General features: G+C 42.1%; 2 protein-coding genes and 2 pseudogenes across 4 annotated transcripts in view; 1 reads left to right on the top strand and 3 right to left on the bottom strand.

Moving 5' to 3' along the window:
* The window catches only part of LOC124969514 (zinc finger protein 709-like), a 109,941-nt gene extending 104,974 nt beyond the window's left edge, over positions 1-4,967 (bottom strand). Inside the window, exon 1 of the mRNA XM_047532484.1 lies at positions 4,870-4,967. The gene's annotated coding sequence lies outside the window, so the exon portion shown is untranslated. The remainder of the gene's footprint in view (positions 1-4,869) is intronic.
* LOC124969512 (zinc finger protein 14-like) lies at positions 1,438-13,130 on the bottom strand. 3 transcript variants are annotated; one of them, XM_047532479.1, is made up of 5 exons: positions 13,003-13,094; positions 12,100-12,165; positions 5,202-5,328; positions 4,940-5,000; positions 1,438-4,264 (listed from the first exon to the last, which is right to left on the bottom strand). In XM_047532479.1, exons 3-5 carry the CDS (start codon positions 5,233-5,235, stop codon positions 1,576-1,578), a joined length of 2,784 nt encoding a protein of 927 aa, XP_047388435.1. In that variant the 5' UTR covers positions 5,236-5,328; positions 12,100-12,165; positions 13,003-13,094; the 3' UTR covers positions 1,438-1,575. The 3 variants fall into 3 exon arrangements, with proteins under 3 accessions (XP_047388435.1, XP_047388433.1, XP_047388434.1); XM_047532477.1 differs by lacking the exon at positions 12,100-12,165 and having other exon boundaries at positions 13,003-13,130; XM_047532478.1 differs by lacking the exons at positions 12,100-12,165; positions 13,003-13,094 and adding an exon at positions 5,517-5,729.
* A 5,352-nt stretch (positions 13,131-18,482) lies between these two features.
* LOC124969147 (ras-related C3 botulinum toxin substrate 1-like) lies at positions 18,483-18,876 on the top strand (annotated as a pseudogene).
* Positions 18,877-20,618: 1,742 nt separating this feature from the next.
* LOC124969145 (importin subunit alpha-1-like) lies at positions 20,619-22,244 on the bottom strand (annotated as a pseudogene).
* Positions 22,245-24,263: the final 2,019 nt, after the last annotated feature.

The raw sequence follows: 24,263 nt of genomic DNA, 5'->3' as shown, positions 1-24,263 counted from the left end.
TGTCAGGGTGATATTAGCTTCATAGAATGAGTTTGGAAGGATTCCCTCCTCTTCTGTTCCATGGAATGCTTTCAGGAGTATTGGAGTGAGTTCTTCTTTGAAGGTCTTGTAGAACTTGGCTGAGAATCTATCTGGTCCTGGACTTTTCTTGGTTGGTAGACTTTTGATGACTTCTATTTCATTACTTGAAATTGATCTATTTAAATTGGGTATGTCCTCCAGATTCAGTCTGGGTGGATCACATGTCTCTAGAAACCTGTTGATGCCTTTGAGATTTTCTATTTTGTTGGAGTACAGATTTTGAAGGTAGTTTCTAATTATGTTTTGTATTTCAATAGTGTCTGTTGTAGTATTTCCTTTTTCATCACGAATTTTAGTAATTTGAGTTTTCTCTCTCCTCTTCCTTAGAGAGGCTAAGGTTTATCAATTCTATTTTATCAAAGAGCCAACTTTTGTTTTGTCCATTTTTTGTATTCTTTTGTTTTAATTTCATTGATTTAAGCTCTGATTTTAATTATTTCCTGTCTTCTATTACTTTTGGTGTTGACCTGTTCTTCTTTTTCTAGAGCTTTGAGATGTAATGTTAGGTCATTTAATTTTTGACTTTTTCTTCTTTTATTCAATGCACTCCCTGCGATGAAATTTCCTGTTAGTACTGCTTGCATAGTGTCCCAGAAATTTTGTTAAGTTGTATCATTGTTCTCATCTACCTCTAAGAATTCTTTTTATCTCCACCCTGATGTCTTCTGTTTTCCAGGCATCATTCAATCCTATACTACTTAGTCTCCAGGTGTTGGGGTAGTTTCTGTTTTTTATTGTTGATTTCTAATTTCATTCCATTATGATATGATAGAATGCAAGGTAGTATATCTTTTTGTATTTGCTAAGAGTAGTTTTGTGGCATAACATATGGTCTATTTTAGAGAAGAATTCAAGTACTGCTGAGAATTAAGTGTATTTGCTTCCTGATGGATGGAATATTCTGTATGTCTGTTAAGTCTAAATTATTGTGTTATTGAGTTCTATGGTTTCTTTTTTCAATTTCTGTTTGGAAGATCTGTCCAATGATCACAGCGGTGAGTTAGTCACCTAGTGTTATTGTGTTTTGGTCTATTTGATTCTGGGAATTGAGAAGGACTTGTTTCAACATACATGGATGCACTAATGTTTGGGGCATAAATGTTTATGACTGTTATGTCTTGCTCATTTATCCTTCTCTTAAGTAGTATGAAATGTCCTTCTTTATTACTTCTAACTTTAGCTTGCAGTCTGCTTTATCTGAAATGAGGATGAAAACTCCAGCTTTTTTTACTGAGTCTGTGTACCTGGTATGTTTTTTTTTTTTTTTCCCAATCTTTCACCTTTAGTCTGTGGGCATCTTTTTCTATGAGATGAGTCTCGTGAAGGCAGCATATTGTTGCGTCTTTCTTTTTAATCCAATCTGCCAGTCTATATCTTTCAATTGATGAGTTTAGGCCATTAACATTCAGGGCTATTATTGAGATATGACTTGTATTCCTGGTCATTTGGACATATTTTTGGTTTTTAACTTGACTTGGTTTATCCTTTGGTTGGCTATTTCTGTAGGGTTTTCTTGTATAGGTTTTTCTCTTCACTGTGAATTCGTTCATGTTTTTTAAGGTACCTGGAAGAACTAAAGGTTTTTCCACATTGCTTACATACATAAGGTTTCTCTCCACTATGATTTCGTTCATGTGTTTTAAGGTCACTAGAAGAACTAAAGCCTTTTCCACATTGCTTGCACACATAGGGTTTCTTTCCTCTGTGAATTTGTTCATGCATTCGAAGGCAACTGGGAAAACAAAAAGCTTTCCCACATTGTTTACATGTATAGGGTTTCTCTCCACTATGAATTCGTTCATGGATTTTAATGTAATAGGAAGAACTAAAGGCTTTTCCACATTGTTTACATGTATAGGGTTTCTCTCCACTGTGAATCTGTTCATGTGTTTTCAAATGAGTAGAAGAACTAAAGCCTTTTCCACATTGCTTACATACATAGGGCTTTTCTCCAGTGTGCATTATTTCATGTCTTTGAAGGTATCCGAAGAAATGAAAAGCTTTCCCACATTGTTTACATGTATAGGGTTTCTCTCCACTATGAATTTGTTCATGGATTTTAAAGTAATAGGAACAACGAAAAGTTTTTCCACATTGCTTACATATGTACGGCTTTTCACCAGTGTGAGTCTTTTCATGTTTTCTGATTGCATCAGAATGTTTGAAAGGTTTCCCACATTGTTTACATGTGTAAGGTTTCACTTCACTGTGAATTCTTTCATGCTTCCTAAGGTACCCATAAGAACTAAAGGCTTTTTGACATTGAGTACACACATAAGGTTTAACTCCACTATGAATTTGTTCATGTATTTTAAGGTAGCTGGAAGAACTAAAGCCTTTCCCACACTGCTTACATACACAGGGTTTCTTTTGACTATGAATTTTTTCATGCATTTGAAGGGAACTGACAAAAGGAAAGGCTTTCCCACATTGTTTACATACATAGGGTTTCTCTCCACTATGAATTCGTTCATGGATTTTAATGTAATAGGAAGAACTAAAGGCTTTTCCACATTGCTTACATGTATAGGGTTTCTCTCCACTGTGAATTTGTTCATGTGTTTTCAAGTGAGTAGAAGAACTAAAGCCTTTTCCACATTGCTTACATACATAGGGTTTCTCTCTCATGTGACTTCTTTCATGTCTTTGAAGGGAACTGAGAAGAGTAAAGTCTTTCCCACATTGTTTGCACTTAAAAGGTTTCTCTCCAGTGTGAATTTGTTCATGTGTTTCCATATGCCTAGCAGAACTAAAGCCTTTTCCACAATGCTTACATACATAGGGCTTCTCTCCAGTGTGCATTATTTCATGTCTTTGAAGGCATGTGAAGAAATGAAAAGCTTTCCCACATTGTTTACATGTATAGGGTTTCTCTCCACTATGAATTCGTTCATGGATTTTAATGTAATAGGAAGAACTAAAGGCTTTTCCACATTGTTTACATGTATAGGGTTTCTCTCCACTGTGAATCTGTTCATGTGTTTTCAGGTGACTAGAAGAACTAAAGCCTTTTCCACACTGCTTACATACATAGGGCTTCTCTCCAGTGTGCATTATTTCATGTCTTTGAAGGTATCTGAAGAAATGAAAAGCTTTCCCACATTGTTTACATGTATAGGGTTTCTCTCCACTATGAATTTGTTCATGGATTTTAATGTAATAGGAAGAACGAAAGGCTTTTCCACATTGCTTACATACATAGGGCTTCTCACAAGTGTGGGTTTTTTCATGTTTTCTGATTGCATCAGAATGTCTGAAAGGTTTACCACAATGTGTACATGTGTAAGGTTTCGCTTCACTGTGAATTCTTTCATGCTTCCTAAGGTACCCATAAGAACTAAAGGCTTTTTGACATTGAGTACATACATAAGGTCTAACTCCACTATGAATTTGTTCATGTATTTTAAGGTAGCTGGAAGAACTAAAGCCTTTCCCACACTGCTTACATACACAGGGTTTCTTTTGACTATGAATTTTTTCATGCATTTGAAGGGAACTGACAAAAGGAAAGGCTTTCCCACATTGTTTACATACATAGGGTTTCTCTCCACTATGAATTTGTTCATGGATTTTAATGTAATATGAAGAACTAAAGGTTTTTCCACATTCCTTACATACATAGGGTTTCTCTCTCATGTGACTTCTTTCATGTCTTTGAAGGGAACTGAGAAGAGTAAAGTCTTTCCCACATTGTTTGCACTTAAAAGGCTTCTCTCCAGTGTGAATTTGTTCATGTGTTTCCATATGTCTAGCAGAACTAAAGCCTTTTCCACAATGCTTACGCACATGTTGTTTATCTCCTGTGTGATTTCTTTCATGCGTTTGAAGAGATCTGAAACAACAAAAAGCTTTTCCACAGTGCTTACACACACTGGATTTCTCTGCTGTGTGAGTTTTTTCATGCTTCTGAAAATGTAGGCAATAATGGAAGTCTTTCCCATGTTCCTTATGTTCATATGGCTTCTTTCTGTGTTCCTGATACTCATGTCCTTTGTGTCCAGTGTGAGCTGTCAGGGGCATGGTTAGGGGTGAATCAGCAATGAGGACTTCTCCATATACATGGTGCTCACTTGGTTTTACTCCAGAAGAACTTCTCTTATGTATAAGAGAATCTATGATGTGGTTGAAGAGTTTTCCACATTGACTATCTTTCTGTTCACAGAGTCTCTCTACCTCTTGAATTCTGCAAAGAATGTAAAGCACAAAACTAAGAATTTGTTTATTAGTAATTTACCAGAAGAAGTGGTTTCATGTTGTGTCAGCTTTACTACTGAGCTACATTCCACAGGAAGTTGCTCAGGACCTCGCTAAAGCGCTAAGGTGGGCCTCACACATGTGATCCTCCTGCCTCAGACTCCCATATTGCTGGAATTACAGGTATGTATCACTGCCCCACTCATGTTTCTAAATGCTCCTTCCAAGTTAAGTATTCAGTTTACCTTAAAGATTTTTATCGCATTTAATTACAATTGAGCACTACTTACATGAAATGCATAGGATAAAATTCAGATTGGATTTTGTCATATTTGAATATACATAGTAAGATATCTTCAAAATGGGTCCCACTTGAAGGCAACTTCTTACATTTTGAATAATTTGTGCAGGGAACACAGTTTGTATATAATAAAATATCAGAAAATGTCACTTGTGGCATCATGTTAGTGCTCCAGGTGGTACCCACACTGAAACACTTTGGGTTTTGAACTTCCCAATTATGGATGCTCAACCTGTATGCACTGTTGTAAGAAAACTGAGATTAAGTCCATTTGAACCGGTATCATTTCCTACCTTTCATAATTTCTTCTAAGTCACTCCAAGATTTGTAGGGGATAATGCCTTCTATTGTGAGTTTAATTACCTCAGATATCCTCTGGAATTGCAGTGATCATTGATGATGTCCCGATTTTTCCATTGTTTTCCTGAATGCAGAAAAAGAATTATGACTTACTTCAACATTACATAAAAACTATCAGAGACATGCAGATCTGTTGTATAATGCCACCATGCCAGTATAGTTACCACAATGTGGGCTTTCCATATTCCAGATCATGGAACAGCACTGATCAGCAGGTAACAACAGTTCTCTGATTGACTAGGCGAGGAAAGTGGGTCACCCTTACCTATAGTGGTCAGGTTCCAGATGGTTTCCTGCATCACGTCTCTGAAGAGCTTCTTCTGGGAAGGATCCAGCAAAGCCCACTCCTCCAGGGTGAAGTTCACAGCCACATCCTCAAAGGTCACTGACTCCTAAAACATCCCATAGGTATCACCAGGAGGAAATGAGACACACAGCACTGGAGACCTGGACTCACTGTGTGAGAGTTTCACATGACACTAGGTTCTCCCAATACTCCATCACCTGGTTGTCACACTCTCACTCTCCAGTCATGCTCACATCCTCTCTCACGGCAATTCTGAAGCTGGACTTCACCTACTTGATAGAGTAACAGGGAGAGCAGGAACACTCGCCATGGTGCTGGGTCACGCCAATTCTCTTTGTACACTGGTCTCTAGCACGTCTCACAACAAATCCAACTATGTACTGCACTCAATAACAGCAGCTGTTCTGAGACAGTATATTCTTAGAAATGCTTGAGAACAAACTTTGATCTTTGGTGGTATCTGGGAATTGTGGTTGGGATGGTCATCACTAGCTTAACTGTAAGGAGGGAATTTGGGTTCCCAAGCAGTTTGTCCCAATAAAATGCGGCCTGTTTAACTCCTGTTGGTCTTGTACATGTTTTCAATATTCTGATATGCTCATCAGAGGTTCCCTAATTCATTGGCCCCCCGAAAATACACTCTGGGTGATCAATCTCTTTGGAACAGGTCTCTTAGATGAGATTTAGAACCCTTTTTTACAACTCCTTATTTAGGGAATTCAGTACATCCTTTGTGATTGCACTAAGGGACAACCACTGGAAGCCTGTACCTAAATTCCTGTGCATCAACCTGAATAAAATAGTAAATAAGACTCATGAAGGATAATTCAATAGACTAATAGGTAATCATTAACGTTTTTGTTGGAGAATGTCAAAGCACAAAAAAAGAAGGGGAAAACTGGCACTTGTTCTTAGAAAGATTTCAGTGTCACCACAAGTGTCACCTCCCACATGGACCTATAATACTGCAAAATGTCAATAAGAAGTCCTTTTCCTAGGAAAACAAAAAACTTTCATGCCTGATGCAGTGACACAAGCCTAGAATCCAAGCAACTCAGACTCAGTGAGACCCTATCTCAAAATAATAAAAAACATAAGTAAATTAAATGAATTTTTTAAAAAGGCAGGAATGTCACTCAGTGATTTACGGCCTGTGGCATCATTCCCTGAAGCACACACACGCACACACATGCACACACACACACACACACACACACACACACACAAGGAGGAAAACAAAGAAAAAAAACTAGTTTATCAAATCCCCCAGGCATAATAAATATCTAAGAATATTTAAACTCATTGGAATAAGAAAGAGATCATTTGACTACTATACTTAACACATTTTGAAACCAATAGTGTTTTTGGAAGAATACACTATACAGAAAGATTAAAAAACAGACCATGAAAAAGAAAAGAGCACTCAGTGAACCCACATGTGATCAGGAAACTGATTCATGACACAGCAGGCATTGTACGACAGTAGCAGACAGCCCAACTTCTCTAACAGTCGAGACAGGGACAAAAAGGTATCTATTTTCCAGAATTCCATGTGTTCCCCTCTATTCCAAGGATGACATTCAAATTGAAATCAGAAAGACAATACCAGATAGTCTGAGAAGACACAAATACCTTAAACAGAAAATAAGACTACTTCCCAATTTTAAAAAGTAATAATTCCTAAAAAAATAAGTAGAGCAATGTAAATCTATGGAAATGTAGAAAAGTAAAAGACAAACAACAACGTAGGAAATTTTTGCAATTTATGGGATAAAAAAGAATTAGTGTGCTCCAAAGCATGGTGGCACACACCTATACTAGTAGCTATTTGGGAGGCAGAGGCAAGAGCATCCCAAGATCCATGGAAGCATGGGTGACTTAGCGAACCCCATTTCAAAATAAAAAAGGGCTGGAGATGTAAGCCAATGTTACAGCAATTGCCTAGCATGTTCAAGGCTTTGGGTTTGATTCCCACTACCCTTTATCCACAAACACACACGATTAATGTACAGAACAAAAATGAAAACAGGATTAAAGACACACTACACATCTTCACTCAGTATAAAACACCATAGAGATTTGTGTCCTTGCTTGAGGAAAAAGTAAAATAAACATAATCATTGAAGATCACAGAAAAACAACAAAGGTTTATACAGAAATGTGAAGATAAACTGATGTACTTCACTGCCACTGTAGTTTCAATTTTACCATCACCTTCAAACCAGGGGCTGAAATCAGATTCAAATGCATCAAATATTTCTGCTCAAACACTGAAAGAGGAGAATCGAATTCATTTAGACACCCATTAGTCTCTTCAAATGTTCCCATATCAACTACAACCAAAAAAAAAAATCTAAGAATAATAAAGAGCCAGGGGCAGTGGTGCATGCCTGTAATCCCAAAGATTAGGGAGCTTAAGGCAAGAGGTTCGTAATTTCAAACATGTCTCAGTCACTTGGAGAGGCGCTAAGACATTGAGTGAGACCCTATCTCCAAATAAAATAAAATAAAATAAAAAGGCTGGGGATACGGCTTATTCATGAAAGTACCCTAAGTGGTTCATCACCCCATGCCAACTAAAAATAATTAGAAGAATCATAATAATAATAATAAAGAGGGCTCGACAGTAGGAAAAATGAATAAGAAAAGTCATTTCTAAGAAACTTCAGCATCTGAACTTAGTTGACAAAGACATTTGCTGGGCAAGATGGTGCACTTCTGTAATCCCACTGAGTCAGTAGACTAAGACAGAAAGATCACAATTCAAGACCAGCCTTTGCAATGCAGCAAAACCCTAACAGTAAATAAAAAATAAAAAGGGCTGGAGACATAGCTCTGTGATAAGGCTTCAATCCTCAGTACCACCAAACAAAAAGAACAAAAAAGAACATATAGTAAGTTGCAATTCGAACAACTTATGACACCATCACTAGCAGTATTGCGTGGCATACTGGAGCAAGAACAAAGAAGCAATAAATATGAAGTTAAATGATTGAAATTATGCATGCCGAAGAAGGAAAATAACAAAGAATAAAATTCACAGACTTTCACCAATGTGTCTCCTTGGCTTGCCTTATGGAAATAAGTTCTTTAGAGAGAGGCAAAAACACATAGGAACAGTGATCACATAAAGTAAAACAAACAAAAAGTAGTTACAAATATATTTATTAGTTCAACTATATCAATAATCACTTTCACTGGGAATGTTCTGCTGACAGACTGACAAAAAACAAGATCCAACCTTGTGTACTTTATAAGAAAAACACATTTTCAACTATCAAGACAGCAGCTCAGGAGTCAAAATTCAGTTACATAGGAGATTAAATTCAAGAAATCTATTACATAATATGGTGACTACAGGGAAGATCATTGTGTTATACTCTGAAAAATCATTAGAGGATTATGTTTAAAGTGCTCTCATCCCAGAAATGATATGGGAAGCACTATATTTCATAAAAAGCTCAATTTAGCCATGCATCAATGGCTAATATTGTTTGTGTGATATATATATATGTATGTGTGTGTGTATGTACATGTGTATACGTGGGGCTGAAGCCAGGAGCATTCAGTTGTGAGTTACATTCTGAAGGCATTTTTAAATTTTTATTTCGAGACAGGGTCTGAGTTGCACAGGGTTGTTCTGGACTTCCCATCTTCTTCCTAAGCCATTCAGGTAGATGCCCCACAATATCTGGCTGAAAGCATCATGTTTGAAATTACAAACGTATTCAATTTTTAGCTATTAAAAATGTATAACATTTCTAAAATAAGATCAACATGAAGACAATGATGAATTAAATATAAACCACTGACCCAAAACCACTTTTGGAAGCTCTATTGATTTTGTACTAATCACACTATACCTCAAACAAAATAATAAGGAACAAAGGGAATAAATAATGATCTAACAGCTGATTCTCCAAGAAGACAAGAAGACATAACAATCCTTAATATATACTCTCCTAGACAGAGGATCAAACCACATGAGGCAGAAACATGGAACTCAAGGATCAATCACAGATTCACAATTACATTTTGAGATTTCAACATATCTCTATCAGCAACTGGCAGATCAAGAAGGCAGAAAATTAGTAATGGCAAAATTGAAATCAAGAGCATCAGACATCCACTAGACACATCTTCTTTTATAGAACAACAACAGAGTATGTCACTTTTGTCTCCTCCTCCTTTTGTATTGCTGGAGATTGAATCCAAGGCTTTGCAAATACTAGCTAAGTGTGTCTAACTCTGAGCTACATCCTGCCTTTAGTATACATTTTTCTCAAGATCACACTGTAGTGGGAAGTGAGAGGGTGGAGATCTGGAGGCAACACTTCATTCATGTTAACATGGCCCAGAGCGATAATACCCCAAGCCTGAGCCCTGAACACAGCAGGGCTTTTACTTTTATACACCACATTTGGGGTACATCAAGGCAAGGGAGTTGGTGCCATTCTATTGGAAGGTGCATTCTACATTTCTTACATGGGTGCAAGCTTGTCAACAGCCCAGGGACTCTTAGATCATACAGCTTAGGGACTTTTATTGCACTAAGCCTAAAGTGGAACTGTTTTGTCCCCATTGCTTGGTTTCCTGCTTCTGCTACTACAGTTATCTTTTACAGGGACCTGTTAGTCACCGCAAGTCTCTATGTTTAAATGTCAGTAAGCAGAGCTTCTTGGTGTCAGTCTGTCAGCTCTTAAGCTGCTAAAGTTCCCATCTTGCTCTACCACAATACAGAATATTTACCAACACGGACCATGTTCTGAGCTACAAGACACACCTTAACAAATCTAAAGAAACACAAACTGTGGACAGCACAAGAGAAACCAGTCATGGGCTGATCCTGTGGTATCGGCAAAAGCCAAGCCTGGGAAACATTCATTGCCAAAAGGTGAGGATGTGAACAGCCTTAACACTGCGCTCTGATGCTAACAGCTATCAAATGTCCCAGTACAGCGGATTTTCTGGGTACAGAGCAGGACAGCCTCAAAAAGTTTCTAGCTCTGTAACTTTATAGTACACAAAGAAGCCTCTTAGTAACTCACAAGAACTGAACAATTTACAATGTCCCCAGAGTTAAACTTCCTGATCAGGAGCCCCAATATTATAAACTTGCAGAGTTAGTTTGGGGTCACTGTTCCTCCATTACAGGGCAGTGTCCCACCTGGCCCCAGATTTGTTTAAAAATGTCTCTGGGTTCTCTGTCTCTATGACTTTCTCCATCTCCTGTTACCCCTACTCAAGATCCTTTGTTCATACTGCATGAGTCACAGCTATAATCATACAGTTGCTCATGTTCAGACCATACTGAAATGAAGCCAGACATCAATAGCATAAACACAACTGGAGAATGTCCAAAAATTACGTACTATATGGCTGAATGACACATGCATCGAAGGAAACAACACCAAAGAAATTTAAGTATTTCACAATATGTGAAAAGAAACAAACATCTTAACATCACTTGTGGGATATAGAAAAAGCAGTGCATAGGGAGAAATTTAGAACAATGAATGCATATGTTAGAAAAGACCTCAACTCTAATGTACTACATTAGATAACTGGCAAAACAAGAGCAAGACACTCAAAGCACACAAAAATAACTTGGAAGAAATCACCAATTTCTGGAAAGAAACAAACACAAAAACTCACAGCATGAAAGATAAACAATGTACATAAGGCTTTATGTGTTACAGAAATTGAAATAATACCAACTCAAAGTCAGGGAGAACCAGGCCCACTGGTCTCATGGGTTTATTCTGACTAACATTTAATAACATCAAATATCACAATCTCTTCCAGGCAATAGATTCAAAAGTACTACTTAATAATGTATGAGGCCCATAGTGTCATGATACAAAACTAGACAGACATTATAAGAAACAACAAAAATAAATAAGGCACTGGGGTTGTACCTCAGTGATAGTGCCCTGGGTTTCAGTCGCAGGCCAGAGGAGGGGGAAGAGAAGACAAAGAGCTTTGGTGAATAAAGATGAAAAAATCTTCAATAGGGACTGGGGAAAGGTCAGTGTAGAGCACCTGCCTGTATGAGTCCCTGGCTTTATCCCCAGCACTGCAGAAAGGAAGTAAGGAAGGAAGGAGGGAGAGAAGAAGGGAAGGAGGAAACAAGGCAAGGAGGGAGGGAGGGAGGAAGAAAAGAAGAAAAGAAGAAGGAAAGAGAGAAAGAAAGAAGAAAAAATCCTAAAAAATAATGGCAATTTACATCTATCCTTATACAAACAGAATGATCCAACAAAACCAAGTAGGAATTATTATTAATAGTTAAAAAATATTTAGTTGTCAATTCATTTCATGTATTTGTACATGGTGCTGAGAATCGAACCCAGTGTCCCACACATGCTAGGCAAGTGCTCTACCACTGAACCACACACAACCCCCAGCCCCTATTGTAAGTATTTAAGAATGACCAACATTTAAAAGTCAACTCATGTAACTGATCACCTCAACAAGCTAAACAAAAAAACCCTAAGATCAAACCAATAGGTACAGAGAAAACATAAGAAATAATAATGATAGGCATAGAGACTGAAAACAAACAAAAAATGACTCTTCACACAGACCATTACCGCCTACCCACAAAATCCCAAAGAACCAACAAAAACTCCTGGAATTAATACGGGAGTGTTGCAAGGATGTAAAACACACACTAACTTAAAATGTAAAAACCCATCGTTTTTCTATAAGCCAAACATGAAAAAAATCAATTTCGAATTAAAAACAACACTATTGCTACAGAACAAAAAATTGGACACAGAGAAAAACAATTTCACAAAAACGAAGGATCACTTAAGAAAAATGCTGAAGGTCAGAGTAATCAATTAACTCAAAATACCTCTTAGTGCCTAGGGAAGCGGAGGCAGGAGGTTCTCAAGTTCACAGTCAGCCACTTAGTGAGACACTGTCTCAAAATAAAAAAATAAGAAGGGCTGGGGGTGCAGTTCAGTAGTAAAGTGTCCCCAGGTTCAATACCCAATACAAAAAACAAAAACAAAACAAATGTGGGGGCAGTGCTGGGGATAGGGCTCAGTGGTTAAGGACCTGGGTTCAAGGCCGGTACCAAACAAAACGCAAGGATCAGGGCGAAAGGCTCTGGGATCTAAGATGCTGCCGCACCCTCCAGCCTCCCTTCACCCACCATCTTCTTGGTGCGCCCTCCGCGCCCCTCTCGGGAGAAGGTCCTCCTCCGCTGACCACTGAGGAGCCTGCGGACGTCACGGCGGGCTCCCCTGCACTGCTCGACGCCTACACGCAGCTCTGCTTTCCTCCCTTCGCATCTGTTTTCACACCGCGGAGCCGGGCGCCGACCTCCCCTCAGGAGGCCCTGTGGACAAGGACCTAGGGGTTCTGCTCGCTTCCGGCCCCACACGCCCCGGGCTGAGGGGAGTCACGGCTTTAGAGCCGGCTCCCCAGCGTTCCGGAATTCAGGGTCACCAGGTCCCCCTGAGGGGCAGGGACGCACTGGGCACCCGCGCCAGCCTCACACCGAGTCCCAGTCTCCCCGCGACCCTCCCGCCGCCACCGCGGACGGGGACACGCGGGACTGCGGGGGCCGCACGGCCCACAGACGCTCGGGCCGGGCCAAGCGGCCGCGCAGGACCCAGGGCCGAGCCGGCCAGTGGGTCTCGAACCGCAGACGCAGCAGGGACACGGGAGCCCCGGCTCCTTCCACAGCGACTCGTCCCTTCAACTCACGGAGACCCGCTCCCGCTCCCGGAACGACGCCCTCCACACTCACCATCGCCGGGGTTCTGGGGCTGTCAGCCCGCGGAATGAGGACGTCACAGTGCCCAGGCTGAGCCACTACGAGGTTTTCTTCGCAGCAAGAGCTGTACACCTACTATGGTGGCTCCAGGAAGGAAGCTCTTTTAAACTGAAAGGTTTCTGCCCTCCTCCAGCTCGCTTCTGATTGGACAGTTCCTGCAGCCCCACCCCATGTCTCTGATTGACTAGTGATCCTGGACCCGCCCGTGAACCCTGAGTGACAGAAGAGAACCTCCCTCTTGGCCGAATAGAACCTTAGGGATGGTCTCCAGCTACAGCCCTTTCCAGTCCCAGCACCTTCCCAGGGCCTGGATCTGACCTAACATAAGGGATAACTGCCTACATATATCCATTTAGGTCCACCCTCCCAGGTGTGGGAATACCTATAAAAACTAAATGTAGTAAACAATGTGATATAATTTTATAAAATGTAATATTATTTTTGCTTAATTTTTTGATACCACGGCTTGAAGCCAGGAGCATTTAACCACTGAACCACATCTCCAGCCTTCTTAATTTAATACCTTTATTTTATTTATTCATTTTTTTATGCGGTGCTGAGGCTGGAACCCAGTACCTCATAGTGCTAGGCGAGGGCTCTACGACTGAGCCACAATCGCAGCCCTGATAAAATACAATTTTAAATGTAACTATAAGATGCTAATATTACTACCTACTATTAATGATGTACGACAGAAGAGGCTGGACACCCCAGGAATTTTCAGAAAGCAGGTTCATTGGCTGTACCAGCTGGTCCAGAGTGTGGCTCTTGCCTGAAATTCTCTGGACGTCCAGGGGGCAGATGTTGTACTCAGTGGGGTGGTTACCTGTCAGTGGGTGGTAATTTGTTAGTCTATGTCCCACATTCTTAGGCTTGACAGAGGTTTCACATGTTTTGTCTGCAAACCTGGCATTTACAAGAAAGAGGAAGCTTCTAATCACATTGAGCTTTCTACAGAAGTCCTGTTAACATTCTTTGTAAAAATCTTTGTGACATGAAGAGAAGCTTAATTATGGCAAGGGTCTTTGGGGTGGTGATACCTGATATCCTTCATTAATTGTTACATAATTAAATTAATTTCAATTCTTTGCAGAATTGAAAATTTGGGATTTAATTGCTTAAGCAAAATTCAATCCTGGCCTTTCAGAACTGGTGTTGTCTTCTCACTGTATTCAGTGGGCTCTTCTTGTTTCATCCCCTGTAAGTGCGAGAACGTGTACTCAGGCAGTATCAGATGCAATGTCCATATAGACAACACCCCACATCAGAAAAGGACATCTTGCTTAAATGCGATGTCACACACCTGTTATCCCAGCAACTCGGCAGCTGAGGCAGGAGGGCTACAAGTTCAAAGCCAGTCTCAGCAACTTAGTGAAACTGACTTAAAATTTAAATATAAAAAAGGGACTGGGGGAAAAAAAAAGGACTGGGGATGTGACTGGGGATGAGGGAATACCTATAAAAACTAAATGTAGTAAACAATATGTGATATAATTTTATAAAATATAATATTTTTATTCCCAGTGAATAAACAATCCCCAGGATCAGTCCCTGGAACTAGGAAAGAAAAGGACATCTATTAGACTGCTGGGACATAATGGAACAGAAAAGAGTGAGGGAGTGCCTCATATTGTCAGAGGTCAGACACTTGGGATGAGACAGCTGGCTTCATACCAAGGTTTCCTTATTGCCTTTTCTGTCTATCTACCCATTTTTGCCTAAGAAAACAAAAACATACCTACAGGAGAGTACAGTTATTCAATGTAGGGGGGGGGAATGGACTTATATGGAAGCAAGAGGGAATAAAATGACACATTTCAACCCAGAGACCAGCCTGCTCCATGAAGCCATAATAAAATCATAGATTGAGAAGGTGAAATGTATTCCCAAGCTTGAGGGTCAGAGTGACAGCTTGGTGAATTCGTTTTCAGAGTGGAACGATCCCAGGTGCTGAGGCAGGATGCCTAAGGATTTCACTCTGAGAGCGGTTAGAAAGTTGGGGTTATGTTGTGTCGGGGAATTTCTATTCCTGAGCAGGGGTTGACCATTGATGAGGCTCCCTGGAACTGGGAGGTCCCTTTGTGGAACCCCAGTCAACTTCACGGGCATGTCATCATGCAGCTCAGGGGTCTGTGGGTACATGTGTGTTCAGCATCAATAAGCAAGGAGGTAAAGTAGGGGTCAGCTTGCTTCTTGGTGTCCCTGGCTCAAAGGTGAGGTCATGCTGGTTAGATCAAATGTTATTTTGTCCAGTTAGGTGCTAGCAGGAATCTGTGGTTGGAGAGGATGCTGGATGCCAGTTGATCCAGGCCAGATGCTAGCAGAAGGCACCTAACTGCTCACGTCTAGAGTGGATCCCTTTAGTTAAGCAACTGACTGTCACATTAGACCAGGTCAAAGTGCCCACTGAGCAAGATGTGTATCTGCAACTACTTCCCCCTTTCCTGTCTCATTCCCTCTCTTCCCCAGAGACTCAGATACCTTACTCTTAATTGTGTGTGTGTGTGTGTGTGTGTGTGTGTGTGTGTGTTGCTGAGGATTGAGCCTAGAGCCTTGTGCATGAAATGCAAACACTCTACAAACTGAGCTATGTCCCCAGACCAGCCTTAATATTTTGATAGAGGGGAGAGTTGATCTTCCAGAGATGCTTCTGGCTGGAGAAGGGCAATGTCCCTACCTAGCCAGGAACTGAAGGTGTCTGCCTGCCTGGACTAGGTGGAGGGGAGGTTGGGGGAATCTGTGCTGTAGGAAATCTGATGTCCATGAGCATCATCTTGATCTGGATTTTCTGTCCCCTATAAGAGACACATTTTACCAGGAGATAGAAGCTCAGGGCCAATGATAGCAACCATGAGTCCTAATCATGGTAAGACCCAGGTGAAGTTAGGCGAGGAAGCTTCATAGTCTCCCACAGAGCCCAGCACTACCTGGGTAAGCGGTTGTCAGCCAAGTATCACTGCGTACAACCTTATTAGCACCAGTTTCTATGGTCCAGACACACTGACATGAAAACAGCAGGTGGTATTGGCTAGAGCCCAAGTCCACCTTCCTGAGCCAACAAATAATCTGATCTATTTTCCATCCCAGTTGGGCTACCAAGTCCAAGGATGTAGGGAGCAATTTCAGGTCTTGTGCAGCTTGACGGCCGTGACTCCTGTGGCTCTGATGTGGCAGTCACGGCCTGCAGGTCATCCTCTCACCAGTCCAGAAAGTGATGCGATTCAGGTGATTCCCCAGCTGCAGGTGGACCTGGACCTCCCTTCCCAGGTGCCTCTGTAGCATAGAGATGGTGTCTCGGGGTCGTCGGTGGGAGCTTGTATTTTGTCTGCTGAAGTGACCACACATCCTACTCCCCAGGGTCAAGTCCCTCTTTCCAATGATGCGCTGTATAGTCTCTGCCTCACGGAACCTAGAGGGTTTTCTGTGTGTGTCACAAAGAACATTCTTCTAGGTAAGCAGGGAATTCAGAGTTTAAGATCAGCATGTCTGCCAGGCGTGGTGACTCATGCCAGTACTCCCAGCAACGTGGGAGGCTGAGTAGGAGGTGGAGGCTAGCCTCAGCAACTTAGTGACACTTGGTATCAAAATGAAGAATAGCAAGTGTTGGAGCTGAAGCTCAGTGGAGAAGTGCCCCTGGGCTAAGCTGCCAGCACAAGGACAAAACGAATCCGAGACCAACATCTATTTTATCTTTAGGAGCTAATGAGGTGTCACTAGTGCATTTGCTTGATGGAGAGAAGGTCCTCTTTGTAAGGAGGACTTTACTATTCTGGCTAATGTAACCTGTTCACCCATTTTCCATTTACAGTGGAGGGGATGGGACACAGGTGCACTCAGAAAAACCAGTTGCGTTGTATGGTGATGACTTACAGGGGTGTTGGGGCAGTTTGACCAAGTACACTGATGGTAACAGCAGGAATCTCCAACTTCACCTCAGTGAGAGAAGGTACCAGAGGTATTTAACACCATGAGAATGGAACCAGATTTAGAAGTTCACATCTAGGTTATCCGGAGTGATTGAAATTGTACCCAGCTACATTATTCACCAGGTCAAAGCCAAAGGCTAAAAAGTCCATGGGGGGTGTCCTATGAGGAGGTGAGTTTTAATTCTTGGGTTTGGATGGATGGCATTAGCCATCAAAGGGAGATTTAGAATCATGTTAGTCTCATTTGCCCAAATAACCTCTATCATTGACTTGGTGTCTCCCCCAGAGTGAGCTGATAAGGGTAAATCCAATGTTAGAGAGGAAGGCTCTTCCCTCTCATCCTGTCTCCAGGCAACAGGTGAAGAGAGTTATTACCCCCTAGGTGTGAGAAAGTGGGGGAGGAGCAACAGGAGCGCAGTTGCGGGCACGTGCTGCCATCTAGCGGCTCCTCCTGGTATACGTGTTGCTTCACAGCAGCCCAGCAGGCAGCCCCAGGGAGGAGGAAGAGGACCCGAAATGCCAAGACAGACCCCCAGCCAGGGTGGGCTCCTCATGAACGGAGCAATCCCCACAGCCAAAAGGACGGGTCCCACTAGAGCAGAAGCAAGAGTCCTGGTACGTCGTAGGTAGGGGAGCAGCTTAAACAGGGCCTTTGCTGCTTCTGAAAAGGACCCATCCATCTCCAGAGGCTCACGTGAAGAGCCATCCTTTCTCTCTTTCCCTGGTGGCAAGTGGTCCTGGGCTGTAAAAGCTCAAGAGCGACAGGTTTATCCTTGGAAAGTGGGCCTGTCATGTCTGGCCCTGGAATCTGACAACCCTCGGGGTGTCCCTGTGGGACCTGGAAGGATTCCTTCCAACTAGGGAGTGATAGGTTGGTGTGAGTCCCCTTTTCCAAGTCTTCAGAAGAGCAAAGTCACTGGCACACACCTGTTGAAGGATTACGGAAAATAATATTCCTGCAAGATAGCCCCTGAAGTAAAACGGAGAGAGGAGGTGCAGCTCATGAGGAGGGAGAGGAAACCAGCCCATGGGACCCGGAGGTTCCCCCACCATTGAAATTGGGGTGAAGACAGTCCCACATTTCTGGTGGCACTGTTCAACTTGGTGTCGGAAAGAATCCAGGGGATGTTTTGGTTTCAATCTGACCCCCAATCACCCCCCATAACGTGGGAATCAGTCAGTCAATTCCATGGGACTCCCCTTTGGGTTGTCCCATTAGCAATTTTAAATCTTTTACTCCCAAACTGACCTCAGAATCAAACACTTCATTAAGCTCAGCACTCGAATTTGGCCACAATACTAATTAGATAATCTGCACCAATGGCCCAAATATGGAACCTTTGATCAAGACAGTCTCCAAACTCTGCAGTTCTCCTCGGCTTTGGGTGGTGTCCGCTGCCGGGCTTCAGCTTCCAGTTCGCGGAGGGCGACGCAGCATGGACAGCGGCCCGGCACCCCGCGCTCCGCGGCCCGCAGCCGCAAGTCCGCCCACCCGCCACTTCCCGAGCCCACCGCTTTTTGTCTTAGATGCAGGCCATCAAGCGTGTAGTGGTGGGAGATGGCGGCGTAGGTAAAACTTGCCTACTGATCAGTTATACAACCAATGCATTTCCTGGAGAGTATATCCCTACTGTTTTTGACAACTATTCTGCCAATGTTATGGTAGATGGGAAACCAGTGAATCTTATGGGCTTATGGGATACAGCTGGACAGGAAAATTAAGACAGATTGAGCCCCCTCTCCTATTCACGAACAGATGTTTCCTTAATTTGCTTTTCCTTTGTGAGTACTGCATCATTTGAAAATGACTGTGCAAAGTAGCATCCGGAGGTACCACACCATTGTCTTTGATGAAGCTATCCCAGCAGTCCTCTGTCCATGTCCTGTCAAGACGAGGAAGAGAAAATGCCTGCTATTATAAATGTCCAAGTCCCTCATTTTTGGTCCTGCCCCTTGGAATCTTTGTATGCTTTGCTCAAAAACGGTGGAGCCTTTGCACTCAATGCTGAGTTTTTGTTACAGATTAATTTTTCTACAAAACCATTTTGAACCCATCGCTAATTTTAAGGGTTTGTTTTATGAGTTCAGATTCACATTCTCTTAAAATTTAGCCCTAAAATGATAAGCCTTCTTAAAGTCTTATTTTTCAAAAGTCCCCTATTCTTGCTCAGATTAAGAGTTGCCAAAATACCTTCTGAACAAAGTTGCACTGTTGTGCTGAGAACACAGAGCACTAAACTGTTGGGAGAACTTTGTGTAAGAAGACCGAACTTCTAAAGTCAGGAGGTGCAGATGCTTTTCGAGTAGTTTCAGATCATGTGAAGCAGCACAGCTTCCTTAATGACATTTTACAGATTAATACATCAGTAACTTATCAGCCCATGTTCATCACGTAACTGTACTATATGTCATAATGAAACTGAGCATGTTATAATAAAACTGAGCATAACTCCCTCAGCTCTTTGGATAAGTTTCTGATTTCATAGTGAGTTTTTTTCTTTTGAATCAGTGGACTAGCTTTTGTAGAGACTGAACAGAACTCTCATTCACATTTCCTCTAATGAAGTATTCTGTTCCTAGTTGTGGGTGTGCTGGGTGGAGTGTGTGAAACACGACGTGATCAAAGTATGAAGACAGTATTTTGCCTAAATATGAAGTGGAGATTAATTTACAGTACATTGTACATGGAATAATTCAACTGAAGAAAAGTATCACAGGTAAAGATTTTTAAAGGTTAATTTCTGTCAAATGAAGTAGATGAAGAAAGGCGGGTATTAAGTGTCTTTTCTTAAGCTTTTCCATTTTCCTATACTTGCCATCCCTCCCAGAATTGGGCATTTAATTCACCTTCGAACTGCCCATTCCCATAGTCACTAACTTAGTAAGTGTTTTTCTCATAGAACCCCTCTTAATTAGCAATATGCCTCCTACTTGTACTATAAATCTTTCTGATAATGCATTAGTTTTTTTTTGTAGTTTAGTAAAAGTGCATTCCTGTTTTCATGTTACTTTATTCAAAACTAACAAGTGATTTCCTTAGTTTTCTCGTAACTAGGTGTAAAATCATGTGTTGCAGCTTTACAGTTTTTAAAATATTTTAGATATTATTCAACTATGAACCTTCTTAACATCACTGTCTTGCCAGATTACCAACACTGTCATGTGACTAATACTGACCCTATTTACCTCATACAACAGACACAAGCTTCCTGTTGTGGCTTTGCCTAATGATGTTCCTTTGGGTCTGTGAGGGTCTGTAAACTGTGCTAGTGCTAACAATGTTCTGTACAACTTAACTCACTGGCAAGAACACAATGCTGGTCCTTTCAACCACTAGAACAAAATTTTTTAAATTGACAGTTGCAGAACTGTGGAATGTTTGTTACATTAATCTTTTACTAATGCAATTAGCAGTATGTTTTGCTTGTATGACTCAATAAATTCTTTTTTTTTTGAAGTAAAGAAGAAAAGCGTGGAATTTAATCTTTATTTACAGAACACTGTAAGATAGAAATTCCACATAGAAATAAGAAACCCATTTAGAGGACAAGTTTCATACAGTATGTAGAGTTTGGAACTGTTCAAGTATAGTTTTGTTGTAAAAAGTGCTGTAATAACAAAGCACATTTAAAAAGAGTTCTTTGTAGAGAAACAGTAAGACAAACTTATATCGAACATAGTACACAACGAACTTTATGCCTCAGCTATACAGCCTAGAAGTTAAAGGTCCCAGGAGTCCCATCTTGAACTTGGAAGGTATAGACCTCAGAGGTAGTTTCTGGCACAACATTTTGATCTTCCTCTTCCTCTACTGAAAAATACTTCTCAATCAAGTTTAATGAGGCCTTGTACAGATTCATTTTCGTGGTTCTGTAGAGCTTCAATTTTGTCCAAACCTCCACATTCTTCAATCATTATACTCAGTTTCTCAGTTTCACCTAGTTTCTCAGCAGCCTGAAAGATATTTGAAATGGCATCCAGAATAACTGGAATAATTTTGGTATCTTTAGCAGTTAAGAGGTTCTTCAATGGTTCTATTATGCCACAATGAACAAGGTATACAATCTGTTCAACTGTCCCACCACTTGTATAATTGGTCACAGCCCATACAGCTTCCTTTTGTCTGCCTTAGAGAGAACACCAACGAGGAACGGGACTAATCCATGATTGACAACTTGCTGTATCTGGTCCTGTCGGCCAGCTGTGATGTTTGACATTGTCCATGTAGCTTCCTTCTGAATATTAGTTTTGGGGTTAGTTAGCAGGCTTGGGAAGACTGCAAGTGCACCTGCATCTATCACAACTTGAGTCTGTTCGTCTGTTCCTGTCACAATATTCCCTATGGCTCGTAAAGCAGTAGTCACAATTGGCAATTCAGAAGCTCCCAGAAGCTTCACAAGTTGGGGCACAACTCCTGTTTTCACAACCATTTCAATGCGTTCATTTGGACCATCAGTAGGGTAGGAAATAGCCCAGCAGGTATTGGTTAGTACTTCTAGATCATCATGATGCAGGAGACTAACTAAAGTGGGAAGAATTTGCTCAATAGCATCTAATGGGGGTGCAGGATTCTTGTTGCGACAAAGGTTTGAAAGTGTCCAGGTGAGATTACGTAAGTAACTACATGCTAAAGTTGACACATGAGGAACTGCAAGAAGAGCCAGCAGTGGGTCCACTGCGCCATATTTGATAACCAAGTCTCAGAAAACTGAACCATCACCTGCAATGTTTCCTAGAGCCCACACAGCTTGTTCACTGATGTGAGCGTGTGGGGATGCCAAGAGAGAAATGAATGCTGGGATAGCACCTCCATCCACCACAGCCTTGGTCTGTTCTGATGTTCCAGAAGCAATGTTAGTGAGAGCCCATGCAGACTCAAGCTGAATGGGACTACAATCAGTTCTGCCCAAAAAGGACACAAATCAGAATCAAACAAGCCCAGATCATGTTGTCTATGGGGGGCTGTTTTTCCCGAGAAAGCAATTTCCTAGCAGCTTGAGTAGCTTGGAGTTGGCTTTCCAAATTGTTGCTGTTTATGCCTTTGACAGTGTCATCAACAGACCCATTCACAGTGCCCTGGTTGTTGCGGTTTTCCTGTAGTGGCGAAGTAGCACCATCAGGAAAGGAGCTTACATTTCTCCTTTTCAGCATCTGGTCATCCTTCTTAGCCTTCCTCAGCGCCACATTAACTTCTATGCGGTGCCGCCTCATTTCTGTACTGTCTTATCCCTTGTTCTTGAATCTGTTAAGCCCGGCAGCTAGTGAAATAGCATTCTCATTGGTGGACATGGTTATAGACAAAGGGAGAAAGCTGCACGGCGGGCTCAGGCTTCCACAGGAGGCGGCTTGCAGCTTGCGGATCAGCTGCCCTCGAAACGTCCACCGTGGCTCAGTCCAGAGACGGTGTGTCTCAATAAACTCTTGAATCACAAAAAAAAAAAATTCTCCAAAAATTAAAAAATCATTTATTGCCAAAAGGCAAATGGAGTAAGGTCCTGTACCTCAAAGCCTTTCTTGTCCTTCACTCAAACCCCTCATTTTGCAAACCTTGTCCCACTTTGCAATTAATTCTTATAGACACTCAACTCTCTTCCTCATTTACAACCCCAGAAATAGCAAATGAACCCCCTCCTTACAGATCCTGGGGCCCCATAGTCCCCACATCAGGCCCTTCTCCCCAAAATTCCACTGCTATCCCATCAAGTGCCCTTCAGAAAAGTCCCACTGCCCCCATAACTGACTCCCCACAAAGTCCAGCTGCCCCGCCATCAGATCCACCTCCTCAGACCCCACGCACTAGTCCCCACTCCTACCTGCCATCCCCTCCCCATACAAGGTCTAAAAATCTCCCAGAAAAACACATATTCCCTCTCTGGGAGGTGGCAGGAGCCGAAGGTACGGTCAGAGTCCATGTTCCCTTCTCCGTGACAGATATGTCCCAAATAGAGGATAGATTGGGCTCTTTTTCTGAAAACCCTGCTAAATACAGGAAGGAGTTCACCCGCTTGACTCAGACCTACCACTTACTCGGGCAGATGTGTACTATGTATTAACATCCACCCTGACCAATCATGAACACACTCGAATCTGGCAGGCTGCAAGAGATCACGCGAACCTTCTACATGGCCAGAACCCTAATATCCATCCAGCAGCAGACACTGCTATCCCTACAGTTGAACTTATTGGACTTATCAGTCTCAAGACCCCAGGGTCCTATTTTTGGCCCAACTTACTGTGGCCATCACCAAGTATACAAATTTGGACATCACCAGTCCTGGTGGCTGTCTTTGTCTTCATTTTAACTTTATCAGCAGTTCTGTACCTGACGTCTGCAAGAAACTCAGACAGTTAGAGAAGAGTCCTGAGTCTCCTTAGCAGTTACTCTTAGATACAACTTTCCAAGTTTTTAACAACCAGGAAGATGAGACCAAAAAGGAGAAAGAGCAACTTCTTAAAGTTAAATATCAGCTCCTGGCTTCTGCCACCCAGAGCCCAAGGAAAGCCCCTATAGCTCATGGCTCCACCTGACTGCCTAATGTCTTCATGGCTCATGGCCCCATCAGTATACCTTCTGGACCCTGCTTCTGATGTGGGCATCAGGGACGCTAGGCAAAAAACTGCCCTAACCTGAGGAACCCCTCCAAACCCTGTCCCAAGTGTGGACAATGGGGGCATTGGAAGGTGGATTGTCCCCAGGGAAGGACACCCCTTCCCCCAGTACAGCCACCAGATTCCCAAATTCCGTTCGCCGAGTGTTAGAATAATGGGGCCCAGGCTCCATTGCCCCTGCCACCTCAGGTGGCATATCCAAGGAGCCCCAGGTCACAGGTATGGTGAATGGCTATGCAGTCTCATTTGTGGTCAATAGTGGGGCAAGTATTTCACTCTTGAATGAATGGCATGGATATATTTTAAATCAAATACCCCAATTATGGGAGTCTCAGGTGCCCCTACATATCCCCCTTTTTTTGCACATTTGGATCCCTGTCATTATCCCATTCCATTATAGTTATGCTAAATTGCCCTGTCCCTCTACTGGGTCGAGATCTTCACAAATTAAAAGCCTCCTTATCATTCCCCCTTTAAATTCCACTACCATCTTTTTAATATATACTGACCCGGACCTGGTCCCTGTGCCCCCTAAGCCTCCCAATTGTCTTTGACTTGCTGGGATTAACCCCATAGTCTGGGATACTTCTCAACCTAAAATAGCAAAACACCATTCCCCAGCGCATATCGGACTGAGCAACCCCTCCTAGCTCACCTCAGGGCTGCCCTCTGGAAGTATGCTCCCACCCATCTTCCCTG

This window comes from Sciurus carolinensis, chromosome 17 (genome assembly GCF_902686445.1).
Source record: "Sciurus carolinensis chromosome 17, mSciCar1.2, whole genome shotgun sequence".
Classification (NCBI taxonomy): domain Eukaryota; kingdom Metazoa; phylum Chordata; class Mammalia; order Rodentia; family Sciuridae; genus Sciurus; species Sciurus carolinensis.
Note: the sequence above shows the minus strand (reverse complement) of the source record. Positions and strands in the feature narration are given on the sequence as shown.

Excerpts from the sequence above, each read along its gene's own strand:
- LOC124969512 (XM_047532477.1), bottom strand. Across the intron at positions 5,001-5,201 it reads CTGGAACCTGACCACTATAG|GAAAACAATGGAAAAATCGG; the intron begins GTAAGGGTGACC and ends TTCTGCATTCAG. Across the intron at positions 4,265-4,939 it reads AATTCCAGAGGATATCTGAG|AATTCAAGAGGTAGAGAGAC; the intron begins GTAATTAAACTC and ends CATTCTTTGCAG.